General features: G+C 38.5%; 1 protein-coding gene across 4 annotated transcripts in view; it reads right to left on the bottom strand.

Annotated features, from left to right (window-relative positions):
- Positions 1-26,982, bottom strand: part of mettl15 (methyltransferase 15, mitochondrial 12S rRNA N4-cytidine) — a 46,581-nt gene that overhangs the window by 18,082 nt on the left and 1,517 nt on the right. For 2 of the 4 annotated variants that reach the window (XM_078944400.1, XM_020713442.3), the window contains exons 2-3: positions 26,249-26,380; positions 24,938-25,176 (exon numbers count right to left, since the gene is read on the bottom strand). In XM_078944400.1, the coding sequence (XP_078800526.1) occupies positions 24,938-25,176; positions 26,249-26,348 (339 nt within the window). In that variant the 5' untranslated portion in view covers positions 26,349-26,380. Of the gene's footprint in view, positions 1-23,445; positions 23,576-24,937; positions 25,177-26,248; positions 26,381-26,982 lie in introns of those variants that run through there. The other 2 variants (XM_078944401.1, XM_004067038.5) reach the window with 2 other exon arrangements.

Below are 26,982 nucleotides of genomic sequence, written 5' to 3'. Positions count from 1 at the left end.
TTCTGGCTCCCACAGACCAGAAACTTTCCTGTCCTCCACTCGTTGCCTATATTAAGCTATCCTAGGCACTTTAACATTGGGAGTTGGGTCATCTAGACCCCACTAGACAGTGTGCTGAACCTTTTTTCTTCAATGATTTGTGATTTTCACTGGTGTCCATGTATTATATGAAATCCTATTCACCTTTATCCACCTTTGTCATGGTAGGGAGAACACGTCAATGTAAGGGTGGGGCCACAGGATAGCACAAGGGTTGATGGAACCTGTTTGAACTCGGTATCTTATAAAAGACACCTGTCCACAACCTCAAACAGTCCCTTCCAAAATCCACTATGACGAAGACTAAAGAGCAGTCTAATGACACCACAAACCAAATTGTAGACCTGCACCAGGCTCGGAAAACTGAATCTGCAGTAAGTAAGCAGCTTGGTGTGAAGAAATCAACTGTGGGAGCAATTATTAGGAGATGGAAGAAATGGACTCAAATCCTGCAGTGCCAGACGTGTCCCCCTGCTAACACCAGCACATGTGCAGCCCCGTCTAAAGTTTGCTAGAGAGCATTTGGATGATCCAGAAGAGGATTGAGAGAATGTCCTTTGATCTGATGAAACTAAAATAGAACTTTTTTGTAATAACTCTTGTCATGTTTGGGGGAGAAAGAATGCTGAGTTGCATTGAATCAACACCATGCCTACTGTAAAGCATGGGGTGGAAGCATGATGCTTTGGGCTGTTTTTCAGCAAAGGGACCAGTACGACTGATCCGTTTAAAGGAAAGAATGAATGGGGCCGTGTATTCTCTAATTCTGAGAGAAAACCTCAGCAAGGGCATTAAAGATTAAATGTGCCTGGGTCTTTCAGCATGACAACAATCCTAAACACACTGCATGGGTAACGAAGGAGTGGCTTCCTAAGAAGCATTTCAAGATCCTGGAGTGGCCTCACCAGTCTCCAGATCTCAACCTTATAGAAAATCTTTGGAGGGAGTTGAAAGTCTGTGTTACCCAGCGACAGCCCCAAATCATCACTGCTCTAGAGAAGATATGCATGGAGGAATGGGCCAAAATACCAGCAATGTCGTTGAGGTATATCTATGATGGAAATTACAGGCTTCGTTTCTACCTTCTGCCATCAGACTTTACAACTTTAGCTGCTCCCAGTGAACCACGTCAAACAACATCATCGACTCTGTCTTATCTTACCTTGTGCAATAACCGATCATATGATCATCCTGTGCAATATTTTGGAATGTATGTGTGTATATTGTATATATAGGTGTTTATACTTACTCCATAGTCTTTTTCTTTTATATACTGCTCTCTGTTACTGTACTGCTGCCGCAATAAGGAAATTTCCCCATCGTGGGACTAATAAAGGAATATCTTATTTTATCTTATCTTATCAGTTTGTGAAAACCATGTGAAGACTAACTGAAAATATTTGCCAGTTGTCATTGCCAAAATAGGTTATATAACAACGAATTGAGTTTAACTTTTGTATTGACCAAATACTTACAGTACAGACCAAAAGTTTTGACACACCTTTCCATTTATGTGAATGCGTATTTTCCACCATAATTCATGCATAAATTCTTTAAAAATCAGACAGTGGGATTTTCTGGATTTTTTGTCATTTTCTTTCTCATAGTTGAGGTATATCTATGATGGAAATTACAGGCTTCTCTCATAATATTAAGCGAGTATAGGTGCACAATTCGTGGTGACTAAAGACCTTTTTGCCCAACTGTACATTTCTGTGTAATTCTCTCTTCAAACTGTTGTGAATCAGGAGCTGACAAAAAAATGCTTTTTGAAAAAGATTGTATTTGTTATGTAAAAAGTACAATCGGCTGGCCACAAAAACCCTGCACCATTCTAAATGCATCCGCTTACGGACGACAAGATCCATGTAGTTATTTGTTTTCCTTGTCTGAGCTGGCGTCTGGTAAAAAGAGTACGGCTGGATAGCTCTAAAATTGTTCGCAGTTTTTGTTGCACTGCTATTATTAGCTTGGGATTGTAGTGGGCTGTAAGATAGTGGGAGACAACGTAAACAAAAAGCCCTCAGTAACAGGGAGGGGAAATGGGGGAGGGCTGTTCTGTGCCAACGGTCCTGCCTACAACTCGGAGGCAAATTACTGCTGCTCTGCAGAAACTATGTCATAGAAAACCACACAGGTTTTTTTTTATTAAGGTTTAAAATGGCATAACCATAATTAAAAGACCACTGATAAAGTTTAAGATGATTGGAGTGGGACTTTACCACTGGGTAGCCGTGGTTGCCCACCCAAGGGTTCTGGGGAAAGATATTGCTCCTGGTGGTTATGGGGTTGGTGCCAGTGTTTGGCAGCAGACCTGCCATCAGTGGGTGAATATGTGTGTGAATGGGACTGTGACTGTAAAGGGCTTTGGACCTTCGAGAAAGGTAGAAAAGCGATATAAAAGTATACACCATTTAACATTTACCCCCCACCTGTTATACTTCACAGAGAGGCCATTCTGTCGCACACTTCCTGTTCTCTGAACATTAGGTACCAACGATATATCAGCCAGGCATGTGAATAAGCAAATATTTGGCCTTTTTTATCTATATCAGCCACTTTTTAAATTATTATTATTATTAATTTTGTGTCTACATGAGGTCACTTTAAAATCTCCACCATAGCCTTTGATTGACAGATTCTCTGAAGCCTGCTTGCCTGCCAGTGTTAGGGGTGTGTCCAACAACCTCAATCGTGTTTGGGGAGAGTTCTTGCGATGGAAACGACGACTCCGACTGATTCCGACAAATCCCTGCTTACTAATGATTTCTGATTTCAATGTGGTGTTGAAAAATGGTGACTAAATTGACCTGATTTCATTGGAGCAGGATGTAAGCTGTTTTCTATGAGTGACGTCACACTCGCTTGGTCCAGTTCTCTTATACAGTCCATGATCTAAACAGAGTTTAAAAACTCTGCACTTTGTTTCTGCTTCAACTTAACCCTTTGACACAGGAGCTTTACATTCTTATCGCAACCCATAAAACTTTGTCGGAAATTAACCTAATTACAGCGGAGTGGAAAAAGGAACTTTGATATGATATGCAACACTTTGCAGTAATTGAAGTGTTTTCACAATCAGTGTAAATCAGTTCTGTCGTGGAGAAAAGTGGCTTTGTAAAACTTTACGTTAGTAATGTTTTGACCTGATATGAAAAGCTGCTTTTCTCTGATCGCGTAAACAGTCAGAGTTACAGTATGTCAAAGAGTGTGTGTTATTTAGATGTTGCTTGCGACATCTCCAATGTTAAAGGGTTAAAACAAAGATCAGTCATTTTGTGTTTGACGTTTAAACTTTTTCTTTTTTTTAAAAAAAGAAAACTTGCAGCAAACTACGATTTTTGTTCCAACATTACTTTACAACAGCTTTTCATCATTTGCAAATTTTTTTCTCTTGAAAGAAATAATTTCATTGCGTTTAAAGAAAGTGAAGCGTTTGAATTGTGTCATCAAAAATTTTAACAACAAAACTTCTTTCCCACAACCATATAAGTGACATTGAATTACTTTAAATGCAAATGAATATCAGCCACAAATATCAACTTTTGATCCTATTGACCACTAATAATTGGTATTGGACCAGAAAAAAAAGCATCCAACTGTACTGTTATCTCGACTGCTCACACAAGACATCGTTTACTCAGATTGTGACTCTCTTTAAGTCAACAGATACAACTGTTAAGTGAAAAGAGTCTTATCCAGGTAGATCACGACCTCATCCTGGGATTTTCTAAGTTATAATAATTATCTTTCCTTGTTTCATTACATGCCTCCCCTGAGATTTATTTCAATGTCAGCAAATGATAGGGAGCAGATGTGCAATGACGCAGAGGGAAACGGCAGCTTTTTTTCCTACAAAAACATGAAACATGTCAATCGATAGTGACGTTGAAGGTAGGGTGTGTGTGTGCATGTCTGAGAGAAGAAGTGATCAATGGCGGTTCCCTCTCCCCTTTCCAGCGCACAGCAGCAGATGGGGAGGGGGTGTGGGCTAGTGGGATGAGTCACACGCATAATGAACTTGCCTGTTGTGCTATTCAATACGAAAACGGAAAACGAAAACACAAACAACAAAAAGCAAAGTGGGATGTTTTTTTTTATTAGAACAGCCAACACAAGCAACCGGGAGACAAATTGGTTTCATACCTGATGCGTTTGGCACTTGTCACAACAATCATTCTTCACATTTTGATGAAGAGGTAGCCTAAAGAACAAAGGTAAAGCTTGTCCTTTTTCTTTTCTTTTCTTTTTTTTTACTGGTTTAAATGACAGCAAACGCTTAATATTTTTAAGCAGAAGTCGGGTGGAAATGTGAATACCATTTATCCTGGTTTGGATCCTTGCTGCATCAAGGACAAACACCATCTATCTTTATAACCCCAGTTCTACCCCCCCTTGCTCATAATTTCTTTAATAAAATAATCCAAAAACTGAGGGCATGCCACAAAAATTGCAAATGGTTATTTTTAAAAGAGAATTAGGCCTCTTCCTTAGGCTTAGAGAAGATTCTTAAAAAGATGCAAGAGTTCTCCTGCAGTATCTCCAACCAGGAGGAAAAAACTTTCAAAAAGAATTATATTTTAAATGACTGCTGACAAACAAGCAAATAGAAAAAATGAGAAATTTGTTTCACATCATACTAAACCATGTCTCAGTCTAGGCTGAAAGCTTACATAAAGATTTTTTAATGTTATTATCATGGTTTATTTTGGTTTATTTTGTGTTATGGTGTGTAATATCTGCCTTTCCCAGCAGAGGGAACAGGAGAGTTAAGAGAGGTTTAAGTGGTGCAGTCCAACAATGAAGCCCACAAGGTGCTTTCATGCAGGACACTTCAACTGTCATCACACACACTCCTTACCAAAAAGGAAAAAGGTAAACACATTTCAGACTCATTTCGTCTGGTAAATCAAAAAGCACATGTTAAGATTTTACAAACCAATGTGAGGTGGATACAAAAAAAAAACAACTTCTACATTAACAAGACTTTGCATGTTTAATAACGCTCCTGGCAAAGTGTGGAAAAATAAGGGCCTCCAGTAAAACTGTTTTTGCCATTGAATTCATTAAGAAAAGGCAACCTGAGAGAAGCCTGAGTACTCACCTAAATCCTACTTGTGACTCCGTCAGCCCAGGTCAGTTACAGTGGTAGATCTAAAATATCACTGAGGGGAGTTTTTACAGATCTTGTTACACTAACACACAGACCATTAGGGAGACAGATACACAGGTACAGGATCGCTTTTCTTTTTGCGTCCGTTGCCATGGCAAAAGTGGAGGTAACAGGTTTGCATTTCTTTCTCTGCCACACAAAGTTCAAGACAAGATATGAGTGTAAAACATTTGGGTTTGAGCAATGAATACATATTATGACACAGGTGCAAGTTGAGTTTTTAAGAGTAACATTGGCTATAGCAGCTGCAGGAGCATTTTCTGGATCATGCATATATATTTTACTCTTAAAGCTACGACAATGTTCACATTACCTTACAATAAAGTTACCAATGAATGCCTCAAAAGTTTCATTGCAGCTATTTTATATTTCACATGTAACTTGAGGTTGGTGAAATAAAACATCTGCTCTCCCTGCTTTATTTCAATGAATGTTAAAGCTTTGTATGCTGCCATATGAGGTGGGACAAGGACATTTGCAAAACAGATGGCTAGTGAGAGGAGACAAACTCGAAAGGCATGAAAGCTTCCCACAATTATCCTTTCAAGAGATTATGTTGACGGTGATCAGTCATGTCTCAGATGCATGTGGACAACTGTCTCATCCCCTTAAATGAGGCAGCGCTACACATTTGAGTATGTCGGCAAGAGCGGCTGAATAAGTTTACAGTAGCGCAAAAATGTAAGAGAAAAAAAATAAATAAAAGAAACTTTTCGCCACAAGGCCTCTTCTAAATGCCGCTCTGTCTGTTGAACTAATCGGTCTTTTGTCAAAGGAATGTTGTAGAATTACAACAAATACTTACTTTCCATGTCTATTCAGCTGTGTTTGCACTCTTTTAAGGGAGGTCTGAATGAGTGGGTTTGAAGAAGTATTTTAGCTGGTCATGACGAGGCACGTCCTTCTGTAAGAACAGCATTAGTGAACTGTCTCTAGAGTTTGTGGGTCATTCTTTTAAAACAGCAATAAATAAATAAAAACTTTCATCAAGTAATGTATGAAAATAGAAAGTACTCCAAAATGACCTTTTTAGGTGTCTCATGGCGTTTGGAGAGCCACAAAAGTCTTTTTTTTTGGGGGGGGGGGGGGGGGGGGGGGGGGGGGGGGGCAGCTGATGTAAATTTTGTAAAGGAAAAACTGACTCCACTGTTACAGAACTATGCTGCAGCACACACCAAGATATTAGGACGTAATGTTATTGCTGCTGCATGAGCGAAAGTTTCCTATTTATACAAGTGTGATCCAATGGAATTGTGTTTTGTCCAGTACTTTGTTCTTCCAAAAAGGTCAAAAATCTATGTCCTTGATTCAAACAACCTGAGAACCAGTATGACTATTTACTGGGAGCACACTTCTTGTTTCTGTTCTGTGGGGGTGTAGTGGCAAAGGAGAAAACAAATGTTTAGAAGGTATTACAGGAATATCCCAACAGGTTTTGTAATACTAAGAAAAAATTCAAGAAACACATTTTAATTACCTGTCAAGGGGGAAAAAAGCATGGAGGCCAGGGTTTGTTTTATGTACAAGAATGAAAGGAACCCCATTATGTAGAATTGTCACTAAAAACTATGACATTTAGAGCCAATTTAAATAGACTTAAAATGATGGTAAAGGGTAGCTAGATATACAGAAACAGTAAATAACATGTATTCATACTAATAATGGCTCTGAAAGAATAAGAGAAGACTGAAACATGTTTAAAATACATAAAATGTAAAAATATTTGTTAACTACTACTATTAAACTGAGAACCAATATTAAAAAATCATAGCCTCCAAAGTTCATGTTTTAATTTGGCATCATTGATGCATCACATATTTGGACTTAACCATCCTATAATAGCCAAGAACCTTTACGGAGGAATCATTAGGTTCAAGATAGAAAAAGAAATTTCCCCTGAAAAAAGTGGGACTGGAAAACAGACAAGATGAGTAAGCATTAGACAATATTCTATGACTGACAACATAAACTGGACAAACCCACATAAACACAATATAGGCTGTTTTGAAACGCTGTATTTCAACCAACCAGACAAGTGCACAATCACTAAAATTAAAGTGCAGAGAAATCAAATGTTTTAAATTCATCGTAATAAATCAATTTACAGCATATTCTAAATTTACTTTTATGTTGTAACATTTCCTTAAAGGAAAGCGTTTTTCCAAAGGTTCATTTTTAGCATTTGGTGTGACATGGAATAATTTAACGGTCTACGGATTTGTATACATCTCACCAGTGAGGACATAGTGCTAAACTATCTCAACAATCTCAGGAAGCTGGCTGGTCTGTCCTGTGGTGTCTCCCATACCTTATATAGCAGATTTCAGGCACAATGTGGGTCATTATGAAACAAACAGCAGGTTATGTAGATCTGTGTTTTCCCTTTGGTCACTGACAGAGACATCACAGTTTACAAAACTCCAGGCGTATGTTGCCTATAGTAAATATCTATTTAAAAAGTTTACTAGCTTCAGATGCTAAGAAATACTGTCTGATCAAATGAAGCAGCAACATTTTCAACCATTTCAAATGTTTAGCAGTTAACAAGAAACACTTAATAAGAGTAGATTTTAAGTGAATCTATATATTCTAAGGTACAACTATTCACAGGTGCTTTTATTTGACACAAAGATAAAGATGCAAAATCATGCCCTCCTCCCCATTTAATCTTAAAGCCTCTCTAGAGGAAACACCATGTATTAAGAAATGAAAGCAATAGTGAACCTGAGGCCTGATGGGAAAGAGCAGCACGAAGCAGCAAATCTAGAAGAAAAATCACCAGCCAGGCCTGTGGGAGCCTCTAGCTTAACAAGACCTTTTAATTGTAGCGCTTCAAAATAGCCCAAACAGCAAGTGTTTCGACAAGCTAAAGCAAATGAAAGTATATAGTTTAGTACATCGGGGAAGAAAAAAAAGTGCATCTAAAGCAAATCGGAGCAGTGCATCAACGTCCTACCAGGTCTGTAAACCAGTACACCCCCCAAACCTTTACATTAATAAAAATAATACAGACATGCATGATTAATGATTGTCTTTAGATTGTAGATAAAACTAATACATAAAATAAAAGAACAGGCTGGCATAAAAAGGCAGTTTAAACAAAGGTAGAATATAGTTTTTAATATTAGCCTCGGTTAAACTTATGTACACACTTATTTACACAACTACACATTAAAAAGCTTTATTTTTGAACAATAGTGGTAGAATATTTCAGTTGTATGATTCTTTTCTTTTAATCTGGTCTGTTTCAGTTCTTTTAGTTAGGACCTAAGCAGGAGCTTTGATTAATGTGTTACTTTTAATGATGAACATATTGTTATTCTGTATAAAAAACATTTTAGTGTAACAGTTGCTGCTTGAGCTCAGGTGAATGAATTTGTGCAAAAGTATGCAATGGCCGCTGTCCAAGGTGCTGATTTCTGGAGCGCAGGTCATATGGATCTAAGGTAATACTCAACACTGTCACATAGTTTGGGTTTCCAAAACTTTATAAATCAAAAGGTATAAAAAAAGAGCAAACATTAATTCATAAATGATTTGGACACATCAAAAAATGCACATTCTGGTATCTCAGTAAAACAGCCACAGTAATGATTCTATTGTGTTTTGTGTCGTTGCTAATTATAGGTATGTCAAACTTCCAAACAGTATTTTTATTGGTTTGAGGAGAACAATTTGAAACAGTCATGTAAAGTAATGTAATGTGTATAAATGTTTCCAATTCAAACAGCAAGTTATCCTCTAGCATTACATTTTTTTCCATTCTCCTTTCCCCTCCTGCTTCTTTTTTAAAACAGTCTTTTATTCTCGCACTAGAACCTTTAGATAAATTATAATAGTATGGCCTCTGTTCTGTGGATACATTTGTTATGGTTTTCAATAAAATCTGGTTGTAAAGAGGAGAACCCCGGTCCCTGAACTCCTCTTCATGGAAAAGGTTCATAAAACCCATGTCAAGTATCCCCCCACTTTAAAAAGTCCTAAGACGGGTCTTACAGCAAGCTGGTGCTGCGGGGGTCTCTGGAGAGACAAGAATGGCAAACACTTGTAGCAGAGTAGAAACTTTTAAGACTATGACTTGATATTTTGTGTGTTTGTGATGCAGTTTGTGCTTACTTTTGAATAACTTGACTGGTATCAGACTGCTTTTATTTTTGTCTTTTTCAAAAATTGCATTCCAGGCTTTAAAGCAAAACCAGAACCTTTCTGTTTATTTTTGCTGTCATTAGCAAAAAATAAACAAAAAAGGAGAAAAAATGTACCTTATATATCGTAAACCTTTTCAAATGAAGTTTCAGATTGAACGTGGAGGCAGTGACTGACAGCTGTGAAGAAAACTGACTGGACAAGGAATGCTTTGGCAAAGGGAGGGCTCTCTCCTGCTGTATGAGTCATCCCTCTCCACACCCACCCCGAGTCAAACTGTCTGCATTAATGCCTATTTTGTTTTGTTTAGGCTCTCCAGCTTCCTTTCTCTTCGAGCATTTACTTGACTACATTTTAACTGATGAGGAAATACCTTTTTTTTTTTTGCACAAAACTGAATTTTTAACATTCCTAGGAGCACAGAAGATGCTTCTCCGTCTGAAGATGAGAGCCAATTAATATTTTTATAATCAATTTAGTAATAAAGCACACACTTTTTGAAAAATGTTGTCTGTTGACTGTGAAGACGGGTTATGGAAAGAGCCATGTATGTTGAACAGGAAACCTTCACAAATATTCAATAGTTTAATCCCTTCAATTAAAGCAGCAACACTGTAAATTTAGGTTTAAGATTTTTTGTTTTCTGTCTTGAGAATCTTTCAAAGTTCATGTTCAACCCTTTGTACATTAGTTAGGTGGTAGTTGCTGCATGATATTGTAATATGATTTTACTTTTTTCAATAAAGGGCAGTTAAGTCTCCTTTGTCTCCTTTGTCTCAGTCCCAATATTTTAGAAGGATTTTCTTAAATTAAACTTCTACATTCATCCATTTAATCCTGCACGTCACCTTTCATTTCTTACCCTAATCTCTCATGTTTCTCCAGCAGTTCACACACTTGCCTTCCTCTCACCAAAACAATCCATTTGGCATAAATGTTCATTTCAAACATATAACAACAAAGCTAGTTTTAATACAATTGTATTCAAATGTAGGACAGTTATCAGTTGCTAAATATTACAAACTCTGATTACAGCTACTTCTTTGTTTTAACTAGACAGATGAAATAAGGTCAAAATGATGCCCTGCATTCCTTTGACATCGCCACATGCTTCATTGGTGCATGCACTGAAAGTGTGACAGTGCTGTCACTATAGTGTGCCAAGGAAACAATACAACGCACATAAAGCCAAAGAAAAAACACAGGCAAGATACAAAAGGAGGGTTGGAATCCTCAAACTATATTCACAAAACGTAAAGAAGCATCAGGAAAGATGGCTTCTCCCTCCTGAAGGTGAATGTCGTGTCACTAAAAGAAGACAAAAGAAAAATAGGGCCACGTCCATTAGGGAGTGCAAAGAAGAATCAAGCCAAATGAAGGCTACATTGTAGAAGGCTAAGTAATAGGGAGAAAGGGCATCTAGAGGCATTTCAAATGATGCTTCCAGTAGTTTGAAAACCAGGTTCACATTATATGGAATGAAAGAAACTAGGCGATGAGGGTGGGGGCTGTGGAGGTGGCTTGAGGGGGGGGCTTTGCAGGGATGATTAATTCTGCATCTCTAGACAAACTTATCATAAATCCTTTCATTAGCTATCATCTGTAAATTAAGTGCTCCACACACAAGTTCTGAAAATTACATGAAATCACAAAGAATCTTTTTTATTTTTATTATTTCCAGAGCAGCTTGAACTGAAAAGTTGCTGGACATACTGTCAAGTACTGGCACACCTGTACTTGCCCCCCACCCAACCCACATACATTTCTATTGTATCTCCCACATTGATTACTTCAGGGTAAATGGGAGCAATCCAGATTGCATTGGCCCATTAATCAGGGAGAATTGCTGCAAGGTGTTGCCTCAGTATCCATTCTGACAGCAATGTCAGCATTTCTGTGTTTGCAAAGGAGGATTCATGACGTCTAAACTGAAAAAAGTAGGTGATAAATCCAAGCTTGATACGTAAAGTGAAATGCAGGCTAAAAATGTTCTTGTTTTTAACTAATTTGGTGACAGATTGGGGTGCAAGAGGATGACATAGACTGGTGCAGCTCTACTATCAAAAGGTTGATGTTTAAATTTTAACTTTTAAAAAAAAACGTTAAACAATTAAAATGAGAAAAAAAATTTACTGTCGAGAGCAATGGTCCGTCTGCACAGACCTTGGATGCCTGCAGGAGATGTAGAATTATTGGTGAGGGCTTGTTCTGCAGAATATAATACTACAGAGTAACACTGAAATTCTGAATAAATATTTCTCCAACCCAAAACAAATGCATTTACAGCCATTTATTTTGGAGCAAAGACAAGTGGATGTCTTGACCATAAAAGCAACAGGCCTCTGATGCATCAGTAGGAGGACAGATGAGCTAGAAGATTTACAATCCAGAAGTAAATCAAAGGGCGTAATTGGCATCAACAATGTGTAGTGAAGTGCTTTTCATCATTTCTTAACACGGTCTGAGAGCATAATTGATTGCTTACAGAAAATAGTAAAAAAAACACAAGTTTTAGTGAGCAAATTAGTCATTTACATTGACATTGCAACAGTGGATTTATAACTTAAAAACGTGCTAAATAAGGCTAATATTAAGAAAACTAGCAAGACTAGCTGTTAGTTCTTTGTATTTTTTCTTTTGTTTTATATTTATTTATTACTTTCTTCATATATATTTTTTTTCTTTGTGGACTTTTTTACTAACTCAACCTCCAAACAGTCATAACTATGTGATTTTTCCCATTTTCCCATCTCAAAAGTGCAAAATCACAGCAAACCAAAAATGATTCAAATGTCACCATTTTTTAAGACGCACTTGTAAATACTATGTAAATGCACGATTCTGTGTTCAAAACTCTCGCTTTCATACGTTGGTACACAATTTTCTACAGCCGGTTTCAGGCTCTTTGTACAAAACGCTCAGCCAATAAACATGCGCTAAAAGTTCAATTAGATCAACTTTGACCAATCAGGGATATGGACTAATGGCTGATGTCCCTTTTTGGTTAATGAGCTAGTAAATATGAGCTAGTAAAAAGTAGAAAAATAAAAAGAAGACCCTCTCTGCTTGTCCAGTGTGAAGTCCATGGGCTTAATGCTTGTACAAGAACCCGCATTTAGTGCATTCTTGAACGTGCATCACACGCCCGGCGTCCATAGCTTTAGAGCAATGCTGGCGACCTTAAATTACAGTATGAACTAAAGTCTACGTTAAAACTGTCATGAAATGATTCTGCCAGAGGACTGTGGTTGAATATACTTTCAAAAAATTACAGTCACTTTTTATAAATTACTTTATTTTCTCTCAATGATCAGTGTATACATCTAATTGAATGGTTTGTGTGTTCAGGCTTGATTTAAATATTACAGAGAAAGAATCCTTCTCCCAATAAATAATCAAATGTTTCCAAAAACTAGTATCCCTAAACAATAAGAGTGTAGATTTTGACCTGCTCAGTATATTTGTGAAATAAAATAAATGAATGAATCCGTACGTATCCTGCCTTTCTATGGTTTTGTGAATGTACTCGACGAAAGATGGCCGATAATGTTGCTGGACCTCACTTACTAAACCCTCACACACACGAGGAGAATGAAGATGCGTTGCTAAGAATGAGTCATCTCAATCCAGCTGTCCACAGGGCATCTATGTGATTAGCATACCCACACACATGCAGCAGGGAAAAATGTAAATATGGCAATAAAAACAGCCATGATAGTATCAATTCAGTACGTTTCCCAGTGTATATTTTTACTTAGCACTGCTGAATGCATGTGAATGCAGTTACACATCTGCAAGAAGGATCACAGCTTCATGCAAACATTGGTCTTTCACTGCTTCTCTGGGTTTTGTGTGCCAACAGGAGCGATGTATGTCCCATGCTTAGTAGCTCTCTGCAGTTCTTCTTCAAAAAAAAAAAAAAACCACCCAAACATTTAATATAGTAAGAAACATTCTAAGGATATTTTTTATAAAACTTTCATATTTAAGTTGTGTGCCTGCAGCAAATATTATTTATTTTTTAAGTGTTTTTGGAATGCGCTGAGCTATGTCACATAACTTGTGCTTAAATAGAAAACCATTTGTCATTCAAGTTGGCTTTCAAAGAAAACTGAAAAGTGATGACCAAAGGGAGCAAAAAGGAGGAAAAAAACTCTCTGGGACAGCGTGGTAAAGTGTCCACAAATGCACCAACTGCTCAGCAAGGCTGAACGATTTGGCGTTCTGTAGACCAAGGCAACCCATTTGGCTAATGAAGTCCCAGACTGTCTTCACACCACACCCCCTCCCACTGCTTCACTATGAAATGTTCTACTCATGAAAGTAATGAGGCAGGGAGGGAGAAAGACTCTTCTGGCCACTGATAACCTCAGACTAAACTCGCAACCTTACGAGACAAGGGTCTAATATCTGGCCGTCAATCAGCCCCAGCATCCCTGGCTGGAGTGTTTAATTACAAGGATCAATTATTTACTAGCCTCCCTTTTCAGTACTCAGGGCTCCTAAAAAAAAGGGGGTGTAAAGAAAAAACGGTTTAAAAAAAAGCACAATACCAGGATCAAGAAGATTTTGTAAATTTTTGTTTTTTGAATAGTGAATATTTTTGAATATTTTTATTCTTTTTCTACAAAAAGTTCAAAATTATTATTTTTTGTTATATTAATAATATCTAGTCTATGTTCTGTCTATAATGAATACCTTTTCCCAGGACTCACTGTACAGAAATACTAGTAATAACAAACTAAATGCACACAAACACAAAAATTCTAAGACAACTTCTCTATTATGTTTGATAAGAGTAAAAGAAAATATTGTGATTTTTCAAAAACTATAGTTCTTCTACTGCTGCTGGCACAAATAATGGTCATGAGTCAGAGTAAGAGTTAAAACTAAACTTAAAGCTAAAACTTTTAATTTCTTTAAGTGACAAGTCAGTGAGAAGTTTTTCACTACAGAAAAAATACCACCAACCTAAAGTTGCATCTTTCGGGTTAGGTTACCCTTTCTGCCTTACATACTTACTGTTAACTCATTACTGCAGGGCTGTTTCAGCAATGAGGCGTTTAACTAATTTGAAGAGACAAGATTGTATTACACATCATCTTGTATTCACAAAAGCACTTCCCCCTTGCGGCTGCAGGTGAACAGAAGTTAGGTAGCAAGTATAAAGTCATTTGGATGGAGCCTTTTTAACTCAAAACAAGGTCACTTTCTGATGCAGAAAATAAATACATTAATTGAAATATGCATTTTCACAAAAGTATGTGGTCTCTGCCCTACTATAGAAAGAAAATTCAAATCCAAATTTAGAAACCCCCTAATATTGCACTTAATATTTTGAATTTACGTGTTTGTTCAAACTAGGTGGAACAGGCTCCAAGTGTTGGGATGAAAAACAGTCAAACCTGACATACATCTTATTTTATATAGGCTCAAACTTCATTTTTTTGTGCTTTAGATCAGATTCCCCAGCAAATTAGTTCTTTTTATCTCACATTGCGAAGAAAACTTTTGGGAACCTAATTTTTCCCCGAATGTAAAATAGTTTTTCTTGAGGCCTTATAACCCACCCTCTAAATACAAAAAAGAGAAAAACATATGTTTGTCTTCCCTTCTGGGTGGCAGGAGCGAGGACAACGTTTGTTCTGCCCAGAACATTTCATCCTTCTAAGGAAACTCAAGCCCAGAATTTCTGGGAAGACCTCAAAGCGCCGTACTACTGCAGCACAGAATACGGGCCCTAAAGCATTGAAGAAAGCGAGCGAAAACACAACAATACAGCCACGGCACGTCGCCGCGTCAAAGATGGCAGCTTTGAGGTGATGGTGGAGGCGGAGGAACCATGTGTTTAAAGCGGAGGAGGAAGATTTGTTGTTACTATATGCCATCACTGAGGAAATGAAGAAAACAAGTTATCTCTGACCTTATGCACCAGGGTATGAAACTAATTCGGTAAGCTTGTGACCACATAAAGAAACTTTTGAAATTAACCGTGTACACAGTGGCATATTAAATATTAAATATTATTAGCATGTCGTCTGCATTGTTTTTAACAAAAAGCTTTTTTTGGCAACACAAAAACTACTTTATTTATTTAAAGAACGTTTTAGTCTAAATTTCAACAAAAATATTTGAAATTTTATCACATTTATTCAATTAAAATAATTACACTCGCACAGAATGAGCAATCTAATTCACTTTTACCTGAAATATTCCCCAAATTTCATGAGCTTTTTTAATAAACACACGCTGTTAAAAGCTAGAAAAAACTAACAAATATTGATTCCGTCCCATTCTACCAAAAGTTTTTCTATAATTTAAAATAGCCTGCCATGCTTTTGCATCCATCCATCCATCTTCCTCCGCCTATCTGGGACCGGGTCGCAGGGGCAGCAGTCTAAGCAGAGATGCCCAGACTTCCCTCGCCCCAGCCATTTCCTCCAGCTCCTCTGGGGGGACCCCAAGGCGTTCCCAGGCCAGCCGACAGACATAGTCTCTCCAACGTGTCCTGGGTCTTCCCTGGGGCCTCCGCCCGGTGGGACATGCCCAGAACACCTCTCCAGGGAGGTCCAAGGGGTATCCGGACTAGATGCCCGAGTCACCTCAACTGGCTCCTTTCGATGTGGAGGAGAAGCGGTTCTACTCCGAGCTCTCCGCGGGTGACCGCTGCGATCTGCCTGTCAATCTCACGCTCCGGTCTTCCCTCACTCGTGAACAACACCCCCAGATATTTAAAGTCCTCCATCTGGGGTAGGGACACTCCACCCACCGAGAGATGACAAACTATCTTTCTCCGGTCGAGAACCATGCCCTCAGATTTAGCAGTGCTGACCCTCCTCCCAGCCGCTTCACACTCGGCCGCAAACCGCCCCAATGCATGCTGGATGTCCTGGCCCCATGAAGCCAACAGGACAACATCATCTGCAAAGAGCAGAGGTGAAATCCTGTGGCCTCCAAACCAGACCCCCTCCGGCCCCTGGCTGCGCCTAGAAATTCTGTCCATAAAAACTATGAACAGAACCGGTGATAAAGGGCAGCCCTGCCGGAGTCCAACGCGCACCGGGAACAGGTCTGACTTACTGCCGGCTATGCGAACCAAACTCTTACTCCGGTCATACAGAGACCGGACAGCCCTCAGTAAGGCTCCCCGGACCCCATACTCCCAGAGCACCCTCCACAGGATACCAAGGGGGACGCGGTCGAATGCCTTTTCCAAATCCACAAAACACATATGGACTGGATGAAAACGGTGCCTGTAAAGAACTGCTTTCCCCTTCTGAGGCGCCGGATGGTTTGCCAGAATTTCTTTGCGGCCAACCGATAGTCCTTCTCCATGGCCTCACCGAAACCCTCTCAGGACCGAGTTTTTGCCTCTGCAACAGTCCAGGCCGAAGCTCGCTTAGACTGCCGATACCTGTCAGCTGCCTCTGGAGTCCCACAAGCCAGCCAGGCCTGGTAGGACTCTTTCTTCAGCTTGACGGCTTCCCTTACTTCCGGTGTCCACCAGCTTTCTGGGGCTTAAGCCCCTGGTAGGGTCTCCCATGTCAGACAGGTCCTGGGTGACGAGCCAGACAAAGAGAGGTTCAGAACCCCCTGATGAAAGGAAAGATCAAGGACCCGATTACATCGCCCGAATTGGCGTCACCGGGGCCCCACTCTGGAGCCAGGCCCGGGGTTGGGGCGAGCACCTGGTGACCGGGGTTTTTCCCACGGGCCCCGGTCGTGCTCAGCCCGAAGGAGCGACATGGAAACACTCTCCCATGGGCCCACCACCCGTAGAAGACCTCAAAAGGGGCTGGTGCAATGTGGTTTGGGTGGCGGTCAAGGGCGGGTGCCAAATCCCGGTCATGCTTTTGCCCCTAACTAAAAATCATTTCTGTGTGTTTAGAAATTCAACCTGTATTCCAAAAGCTTTTATATTTTCACAATTTATAATTGCAACTACTCGCACTTCATCATCCGTTTAACTCCCCAGATTGCAGTCATTTTTTACCCCAATGTGATCTGAAAGGCAGATGGATGTGCATAAAAAATGTTAAACTGTAAAAAGGCACCGATATTAATATAAAATGGTGCTTTTAAGACTTATGGGCTCGTTAATTCCACAAGGGGGAGTGTGTTGAAATGTAAGCGTAGCCGGCTCACTTCTACACATTGTTCCTCCTTTGGACTCACAACTGATGGCTCATTAATCTACTCTGGAGGAGGCCCCTAACACAAGTGGCTTGCATCAGTGAAAAACTACTCAGGCCGTTTTATCCACATATTAAATTTAATACTTAAGTCGTGAAGCTATATAATCAATGTAAAAATAAGTATGAATGTTTTGTCTTTAAACTTTTAGGCTTTTACAGGTTTAAAGTGAATTCTGATTTTGAATGGATGTTGATTTTTCCTCAACTTCCTCAAGCTTAAAGCTTGCAGGATTTGTCAGCTCCACAGCACCTCACCTCTTACCTGTATGTCCCTGTGTTGGCACAGTCAAGGTCAGTTCTGCTAGATCTCACTAGCCTCACTTCATAAATTTGAGGATTTTTTGGCAGTTGAATTGCCCCAATTCTATAATAATTGCTGTTAGTAAAAGGTCAGCATTGCCTGACACCTCAACAAAGTAGCTGATAGGATTTTCTGGACTAGCCAACGCTGCTAATAATAGGTCCTTGAGGTTCTACAAGAGGTCTCAAAAAAGAACTAAGGCAGAATGAGCGTCATTGTTCAATATTTAATTGATCTGTAGTATATATAAATAAATCCCTCAGGGACAAAGGAAATAAATATTTAATGTCACGGATGTCTGGCCTGGGGTGTTGGAGATACCCTGTTCAAGACCTTAGTCTTGCTAAGACAGACAAAAGGTGAGAAAAGCACAAACCAACCTGTACATACAAGGCGTTTTACTGCATTTAAACTCTAATCATTTAGAGACGCGCTAAAAAAATGTTGCCATATTTAAATGGAAGTAGCGGTTTTGTGGCTCTGTGACGGGGTATAAGATAAACAGAGCTGCAATCAGTGGTCCCCTGTTACCAGATTAATAGGAACAAAGCCTTTAAAACACATCTTAGTGCTCTGATGTATGGAGTATCAGGGGTGTCTTTAAATGACATCATTTCAAAGTTTGGTAAATAATGGTGACATAAAAATAAAGATTTTATTTCAGCAATTAATTTGAAATGAACTAAATAATGTTGCAAAGCTTTTTGTAATATGTTTATTCATTATGCATGTCTCATTGTTAACTGATAAACATATATCTTTAATTAAAAAAAAAGATATTTAAAAAGGACATTTAAATCACATAATTCCTAAATTTGGTTAGAAAAACCATTTTAATTCACAGATTCATAAAAAATGAATAGATTTTCTGTATTTATTTATTTATCTTAGCTAAACTTTCAAGTCATTGGTGCAATTGTATTTGCTCAACCTTTTTTGTTCTACACTTTGCTTTTTGGAGACACTTTAGTGCTTTAAAGACCCACCCCAATCATCTTAATTATGATTATGAATTTTTTTGCCAAAATCTTAAAAACCTGTGTCGTTTTCTAGGACATAGTATCTGTAAAAGTGGCAGTACTTCATTTGAAAATTGGGTAGGAATATTGGCAGAGAAACCCTGCTCCCCACCCTCCTGAGAGCTCTCTGTTTACACGATCCCCCGCTAGCTTACAGCCTCTCACAACCCCAGCCTGAAATGACCGGTTCAACAAAAATAGCAAGCAATATTGGAGCTATCCAGCTGTAAGGTTTTGACCCAGATAACAGCTCGGACGAGGAAAACAAAGACGTACATGGATCTATTAGTTGACACATCAGAATGGAGCAGAGCAGGGAGCTGTGGCCTGCCCAGCATAAAAAGCACAATTTTCAAATGCCATTTTTTCATCTACTCCTGATTCATAATAATGTAAATTTAGAAATACAAAGATAAAGTTATATTGAGCTAAATTAAGCTACATTTTCTTTATAAATGTCCTCCATCATCAGAAAAATGCCACTTGAACATGTTAAAAAAACAAAAAATATGATTTTCATTGGAGTGTGTCTTAAGCAGAAAGAAAAATTTTAAAATCTGCTACGACATGACCTCTGTTACATGTGACGGGGTTGAACTGTGACAAATTCTGCAAACTCCTGCAATAATGCAAATAATGTTGCATAAACACTCATGGAGGCAGCGGTCACATCACAACAAAGTCTAAACTTCTGTACTTCAAACCACACCCATATGTGTTTCTATTCGGATCACCCTCCCGGTGGAGGGATATCCAGTTCTACTGTAAGTCACTACGGCTCCCCCTTAAAAAAAATTTCGGGCACCACAACAGCTCCAAATGCTCCTACAATGGGAGGTGTAGGGAGAAGCTGGTGGGGTAGGGGTGAAATTCGCATAGGCCTTAGCCAAGTCCAAGTCTAACCAATCACAGATTTTTTTCAACCGTTTAATTGCATTGTGCCAGCAGTGAAATTGCTGTATAGTTGTGTTAAAGTTATGGTGAACTCCTTTCTTCTGTAACGAAAACAATTGAGTAAAAATCCTATAAAAGCTGAAAGCGTTTGTAACCCTTGGGCGATCTTAGATGACCCCACCCTCACATTGACATGTTCTCCCCACCATGACAAAGGTGGATAAAGGTGGAAAGATTTTATGTAATCCATGGACACCAGTGAAGATCACAAATCATTGAAGAAAAAAGGTTCAGCGCACTTTCTAGTGGGTCTAGATCAGTGTTTTCAACCTTTTCTGAGCCACGGCACACTTTAACCTTAAAAAAAATCCCGCGGCACACCAGCATCCAAAAAAAAAAAAAAAAAGGAGAAACTCATAGTCTGTATTGATCTACAGTCCCTCCGCAATCTCACATGCATTTTTGAGATAATTGTTACAGAAATAGCTGGAAACTGCAGCTGTTTTTTTTTTCTAAAAAATGCAATAAAAGTTAAGTTAGAAGATTTAAAAACAGATTGATGTGTGTTCGTTGTTTCAAGACGTTTAACAACAGATCTCCTTGTGCGCTGTCAATCTCATGACCCAATGCATCATGGGAGATGTAGTGCATAAAACGGCTGGAGATCGGTTTTCGGAGCTTCAGTGTTTTGTTCACTTGTTCCACGGTCTGATACCGGATTCTGTGCAAAGCTACACCGCTAAAGACGAGCTTTAGCTGCCATTTTTGTTAGAACTGAGCGACTTTACGAGCTAAATCGGGACAAGGAAGTGAAGACTTTAACCACGTCTGATTGGTCAGACTGATGACATGTGATTAAGCTCCCCAAGAATGATTGGTGGAGACAGTTAAAGGGACGGGACTTTTCCAAAATACAGCCGAAAGTGCAGCTGAATCGCGGTACTGTACAGTCATTCTTATCAAAATGTCTTTAATAAAATAAAATAAACGTAAAGAAAATGTATTTTACATCTTTTATATTCCTAACTCCTCAGTGTTTTATCAGGGCCTGTTTGGATGAACAGAGAGCTGAAATCCTGGAGATGGGAAATGTTTTTAGATCAGTTAATGAGGACAATTTCCCACGGCACACTAGTGTGCCGCGGCACACTGGTTGAAAAACACTGGTCTAGATGACCCAACTCCCAACGTTAAAATGCCTAGGATAGCACAAGGGTTTACACAAGAATTTAAAAGCAGAAATATGTTTGATGAAAGAATACTTTCTGAGACAAAGTCTATTATGTTTGATAAATTTGCTAAAGAAATTAAAATTATTTTGGCCTTTAAGGGCTTTAAAACCACAAGTCCCAATCGCACAAACATTCAGACATCATTCATCGCCAGGAGCAATGGGGGGTTCAATATCTTGCCCAAGGACTCTTCAACGCATGGAACGGGAAAGCCAAACCTGCGACATCCCAATCAGAGGTTGACTGCTCTACCTTTGCACCACAGCACCCCACAAAAGGTTTGCACAAAAAAATAACATGGAAATTGTCTGCATGTCACTGTTCAGAATGCCTTTTAAAGTCTCAACCTAAAAAGCAGCTCCAAATATTGTTTTCTTCTTTTAAAACTAATTGTATTTTGTATTACAATATATTCCAAGACATTCCACAAACTTGCAAATCAACAGACATGGTGATCTCCGGGAAAGCTGGAAAAAATCTGATCAGTTATATCAGTTTGGTTATTTGCACTGAAAAACTCAGACTGACATTAAATGCTGGAGCACGCAGTGCATTAAGAGGCTCCATTTAATAACATTAAACAGCTGACACCCACTTCCCTAACCACTCCATTCATGCATATGCTTCTTTAGCTGATGAGCAACTGCATATTAACAAATCTCTTATTTTATTACATTTTTTTCTCAGCAGTAATCGTGTGGAAATATTTGTGTCGGTGCAGGTTTTCCTCCTCGCTGCAGCTGATCTGCTACTGACACCATCACTCAACTGCCACAAATGTGAGTGCTTAAATGACAGCTCAGTTGGAGTCGTGACAGAAATGTGATTTTTAATTGCTGAACTTGGAGGAACAAAGTGTGTGTATGTTGCGATAGAATAGGAACTACAAAAATTGCCACATTTCCCTAGTACTAAAACGAACTGCCCTCCAACCGTTGTCATGTATTCAGGGAGGCATATGTTTTCTATGAAATAAATGCAAAACAAACAACAGTCAGGACGTAACATTGCTGACACAAACCCCCTTCACGGAATGCTATTTATAACGCTATACTCGCAGTCTGCAGCATGCAAAACCTAAGGAATAAATTTAAATCGTTTAAATCGTTTTTAATTGCATCTGATTGGCAAGCTATCTTGGGACAGTTGGCAAATGGGCGGACAGCGGAGGAGTTAAGAAGTGCTAAAGTTCAGACAGGAGCGATGCAGCACCCTGTCTCCTGCCAACAGTCTTACAGTGGCACAACTCCTGACTAAGTTGTTGACCCGTGGCCCCCACCTGCCTTGACCATGCATTATATAAAGAGGATATTACTTTCCTTCCGAAGCTGCCTGCCACACCAGAAGGCTTTTTGACTCATGTCCATCTGCCCGGTAGTGCATACTTTTAATGAAAGCCAAGAAACTGGCAACCTGTTCAGTTCACGAGCACATCGTTATATGATGCATGGACATTCTTTCAGAGGCCAGTTCCATCCAAAGAACAACACTGTACTCATTTTGAAAGAGAAACAATAGAGATTTGATCATATGTGATATTCAGACACCACGATAAAAAACTATTTGGACACAAATAACCCAGTCATGTCTGATCTTTTTTAATGCGCCTATATCCTGCTAATTCAATTTTTTTGAGCTTTTAAGTGTATTGTAATGTTAATTCCTAACCAATACAACCCCAAAGTGGTATTTTGATCCATTCACACTTTTCTGAGCAGCAGCCCCTCCCAACCCACGAAAATGAGTTGTTCCTCACATTGTGACGTAGACGAGTGAGAACATCCAATTATCTTCATTCTGATCACCATTGATGTCACAAATGCAATTTACCAGAGGAATTACATAGTCTGCCAATGTACTTCTGACTGAGGAGGCAAACGTTGTTGAGCAGTGAATAGGGATTTTGTTCTGATTGATAATGACAGCCTCTGTGAAGACTGTAGGTTCACAGCATCGGAAGGATTCATTTCATGCCTGGGACTAAAAATCATGCATCAGTTTTCTTGTTTGTACACCCAAATATTACTTGTTTCCCCCACAAATGGTTTGGTCTTGTTTTATTTGCCACGCGTCTTTTTCCATCATTAAAGATGGATACATTCTGGTAAGTACAACTAGCAAACAAACAAGTACAAACTTCAATCATGAGTGGTTTCTTTAGAACTAGACAACAAATGTAGCAAAATATCACAGTATTTGAAATTTTAAGTCTCGCTTATAATGTTGAGCTAGTGTAATTCATTGGGAGTCAAAAGTTCAAAGGCAGTGAATTCACCATGACGCCACACTTTGAATTAAGACGTCAATCTCCATGTAGGTCAAACATCATGTTTTCCAGCAGATGTGAAACAACAAACGTGCACAGATTTGTGTAGCTGTAGACTGAAGTTAATGCTTGTGCAGTTCCAATGACCTTGTGTTCTTACTGATAAAATACAGGCATTACCTTTAGGGTGGAGTGACTTTTTTGGGAAAGTACAAAGTATTGCTTTCCAGGATAGAAATGTGTGCCATCTGTGATGGAAGGTTTTAGTGCACGTCACTGACTGATTGTTTCTGGATGAGGCTCAGTAAACCTAGAAAAAATATAACAGGTTGTGAAAATACAATTTAATGTTGTCCTCAAACAGTGCACCTAAGGCTTGATTAAGTAAAGGTTTGTGTGCGCGAAAAAGATGTGCAAATTTGACAGCATCCACACAAACGTGTTACATTTATCTATTCATCTCGGATTCTTCTTCTTGCCACACTCTCTTAACTTTGTCTGGTCTTCTTCTAGTTTTTCCAACTGCATTTCCATTTCACAAATACGGCGACATTTTTATTTCCTTTGTTCACTGACACCTGTTTTCCTGAGCTGGAATGTTATTGTCCAACCTTCCCTGTTGTTTTTCCAAACCATCTCTGGCGTTTCCACAGCGCACATTGACTCCTCATGTAAATACTGCAGTGTGGGCCTGTTTTCAGTTGCATATTCAACTCGAAAGTTATCTCCCGCAACTCCTAAACAAATTGAATATGAAATCTGTTCATTAGTGAATGCTATGCAGCGTTTTTTCATCAGGAATCCTGTTAAATTAGTAAAGAAAAACAGGGGTGGGATTATACAGGTCCGCCTTCTCCTGCTCTCTTTCAAGCAATTAATCAAACTCATTTTGACAAACGTAATATTTAATAGTCTTAGGTTCTGTATACATAAGTGATCGTGTGTCTATTTATGATTAAAAGTACCAATTGAAGTTGTTACTGTTATTTGTTAATAAAGAATACTGCGTGTAATTGTATTCATTTGCGACGTGGCCGTGCGGTCATCAAAAATCCCACACCGTACCAGCTCTAATAAATACTTAATACTTATCTTGAGTTTGATTTATCTGCTTTTAGATTTGTTTCTGTTGTTTTTCTTCTCTAGTTTTATTTTTGCTATAATTGCTTTAAGAAAAGCACTTCCAAATCCAAATCCGAAAAGTGGTCCCAACCCACTGGCAGTGCCAGTCCATGGGTCACTTGGTACCAATCCACAGAAAAAAATATATATATACAGCATCTTGCATTGTTTCCATTTTGTTTATTTTCTGAGTCTAAAGGAAGTAACCAGATTCTGTATGTCCAGCACATGCATGACTACCTTTTAACTTATCTCAAGTCATTCTCTTCAGTCACACATCTTAAATAGACTTGCTTCCTTCTTAACGCTGTGACAGAAACTGCTAAAGTGAATGTCCTGAACTAGCAAAGGTAGTAAATAAAGAAAAAAAGAAGCAACCTTAAAAAAACACAACCTTTGGTGTAAAACAGACCGCTCTTTGAAAACTTAGTTCAACATTAAACAAGTCCGTTGGAGGCCTTAGAATACTTAACTGTCCAACTGTGACTGCTTGGTTTAACAAAAGACACAAAAATAGTACCACACAAACTGAAAAAATAGAAAACATTACCTGTGCTGGTTGAATGTCCAAGTAGTGAAGCACCTCTTTAACCATGACAGGAGTATGAAGGGGTTTTTCAGCAAAAACAGAGGACGCGTTGCTGGATCCTGTTGGAGAACCAGGTCCAGCTGATGAACTAACAGCAGAACTCTGCAGGCTCACTGTAAATGTCCTCCATGCTCTCCACACAGCCACCTTTGTTTTTAGAATCATCGGGCTATCGTGAAAAATGGTACTCTTAAAGTGATCTATAAAGAGAGAAAAAACACACAGCTTGTGCTACTGTAGACACTTACAAAACACACAGTTTATACATGCATATGTAGCGTTTTACAGTATTAATGAGATCGTCAACTATGTAAGTTTTAAATAAATCATTGAAAACTTAAAACATTTTTGGGTCAACATGAAAAATGCAGACAGACAGGAGGATATTAGTGCCAGTACAAAATAGACAATTGAAAATTAGGAATTTGAATATTTAGATTTTGAAATAGGTTGAAATGTTTAACAGTAAAATTCTCCCAAAAACTAATTTTTGTGATAAATAATAAGGTAACCGTGTGCTTTAAAGTATTAAACGATAGAAAAAACAATATTAAAGTTTGAAAAATGTGGTAAATATTTCAATATTCAATATTTTAAGCACGCTTTTTTAGAAGAGCAGTGTAATGTTGGTAGAATAGAATAGATTGAGATGGAATTTAAATGAATTGAATTGAATTGGTCATTAACCCCGCCCAAAAAATCATTGGCCAGGCCATCCCCGTCCCTCCCTGAAGGACCTCTACAACACCCGCTGTCTAAAGAGGGCATGCAGCATCTTGAGGGACTGCACACACCCAGGACACCGAGTGTTTGAGCGACTGCCCTCTGGCAGGAGTACAGAGTGCTGAGAGCACAAACAAATAGACTTAGGGATGAGGCAATAACATTAATTAATGCAAAACATTAACAACATGTCATTTGTAACCAATTGAATTATTTATCACCCCCCCCTTTTTTTTATTCATTTATTTGTTTGTTTTTTATCTCTACTTGCACTGATATGGAACAGTATTCCAATTTTATTGTACTTTGTATGGAGTATCACTGTGCAGTGACAATAAAGATTTATCTAATCTTATCTTAAAATTAAATTAAATAGAACTGTACAGGATAAAATAAAATAGAAAAAGAACAAAATAAACAAATGAAATCAAATAGAATAATTAAATTCAGTTGAATACAATTAAATTAAATTAAACATAACATAATCGAATAGAATTAAATAGAATAGAACAAAATAAACAAATAGAATAGAATAAAATAGAATAATACCTCCTTTTGGGGGGAAAAACAGTGGTCCACATGGGATCATACCCCTGTAGCATAATAGCTCCAATGAAAAGTTTTTAACAAGTATAGTTTGGTTGGTCATTCTTTTTTTCTCTACATACTTCTGCAACGAACCTGAAAACAAATAAGACTTCTCTAAGATAGAACAGGAAAAGGTGTATAAATTATGTACAAATATATATTTTTAGCATTTCCCCTTTGGATGGCAACTAAACATTGTTGTGCAACGTAAAACAAGATGTGCTTCAGACTTATTCTGAAAAAACAGAGCTTACAGAGGATCAAACTTTTTAACCATATTCTGCTCTGTTTTTGAAATTTGAGAACACAAGGCCTCTTAAATTTGTGTAATGTCACAGATACACTTCGAGTGTATCTTACTGTTATAGGAGCCCTTCAGCCATAAACTCACAAATCTGACTAAAATAAAAAAATACTCTAAGCAACTTATTTTCTTATTCTTACTTAATAAATTTGTTTTTCTTCAGCCAGAAAGCCACAAAAGAGGCGGACAAGAGCAGTGTTTGGCTCCTGAGGCTGCAAAACCCTGAGTCAGATTAATAAGGCAACGGGATTAGATGGAATCTAGACCAATCACTATTAACCCACTTGTTTACACCCCAGAAAACAGTTGTGCAAAATAGCTCAATTTCAACCATGTTAAATTAGCTCACAAATGCAAAAAATGGAACCAAAGAAAGACATTTTAAAGGCAC

The sequence above is a fragment of the Oryzias latipes genome, chromosome 3 (genome assembly GCF_053564925.1).
Source record: "Oryzias latipes strain Hd-rR chromosome 3, Olatipes_Hd-rR_3.1".
Lineage (NCBI taxonomy): Eukaryota > Metazoa > Chordata > Actinopteri > Beloniformes > Adrianichthyidae > Oryzias > Oryzias latipes.
Note: the sequence above shows the minus strand (reverse complement) of the source record. Positions and strands in the feature narration are given on the sequence as shown.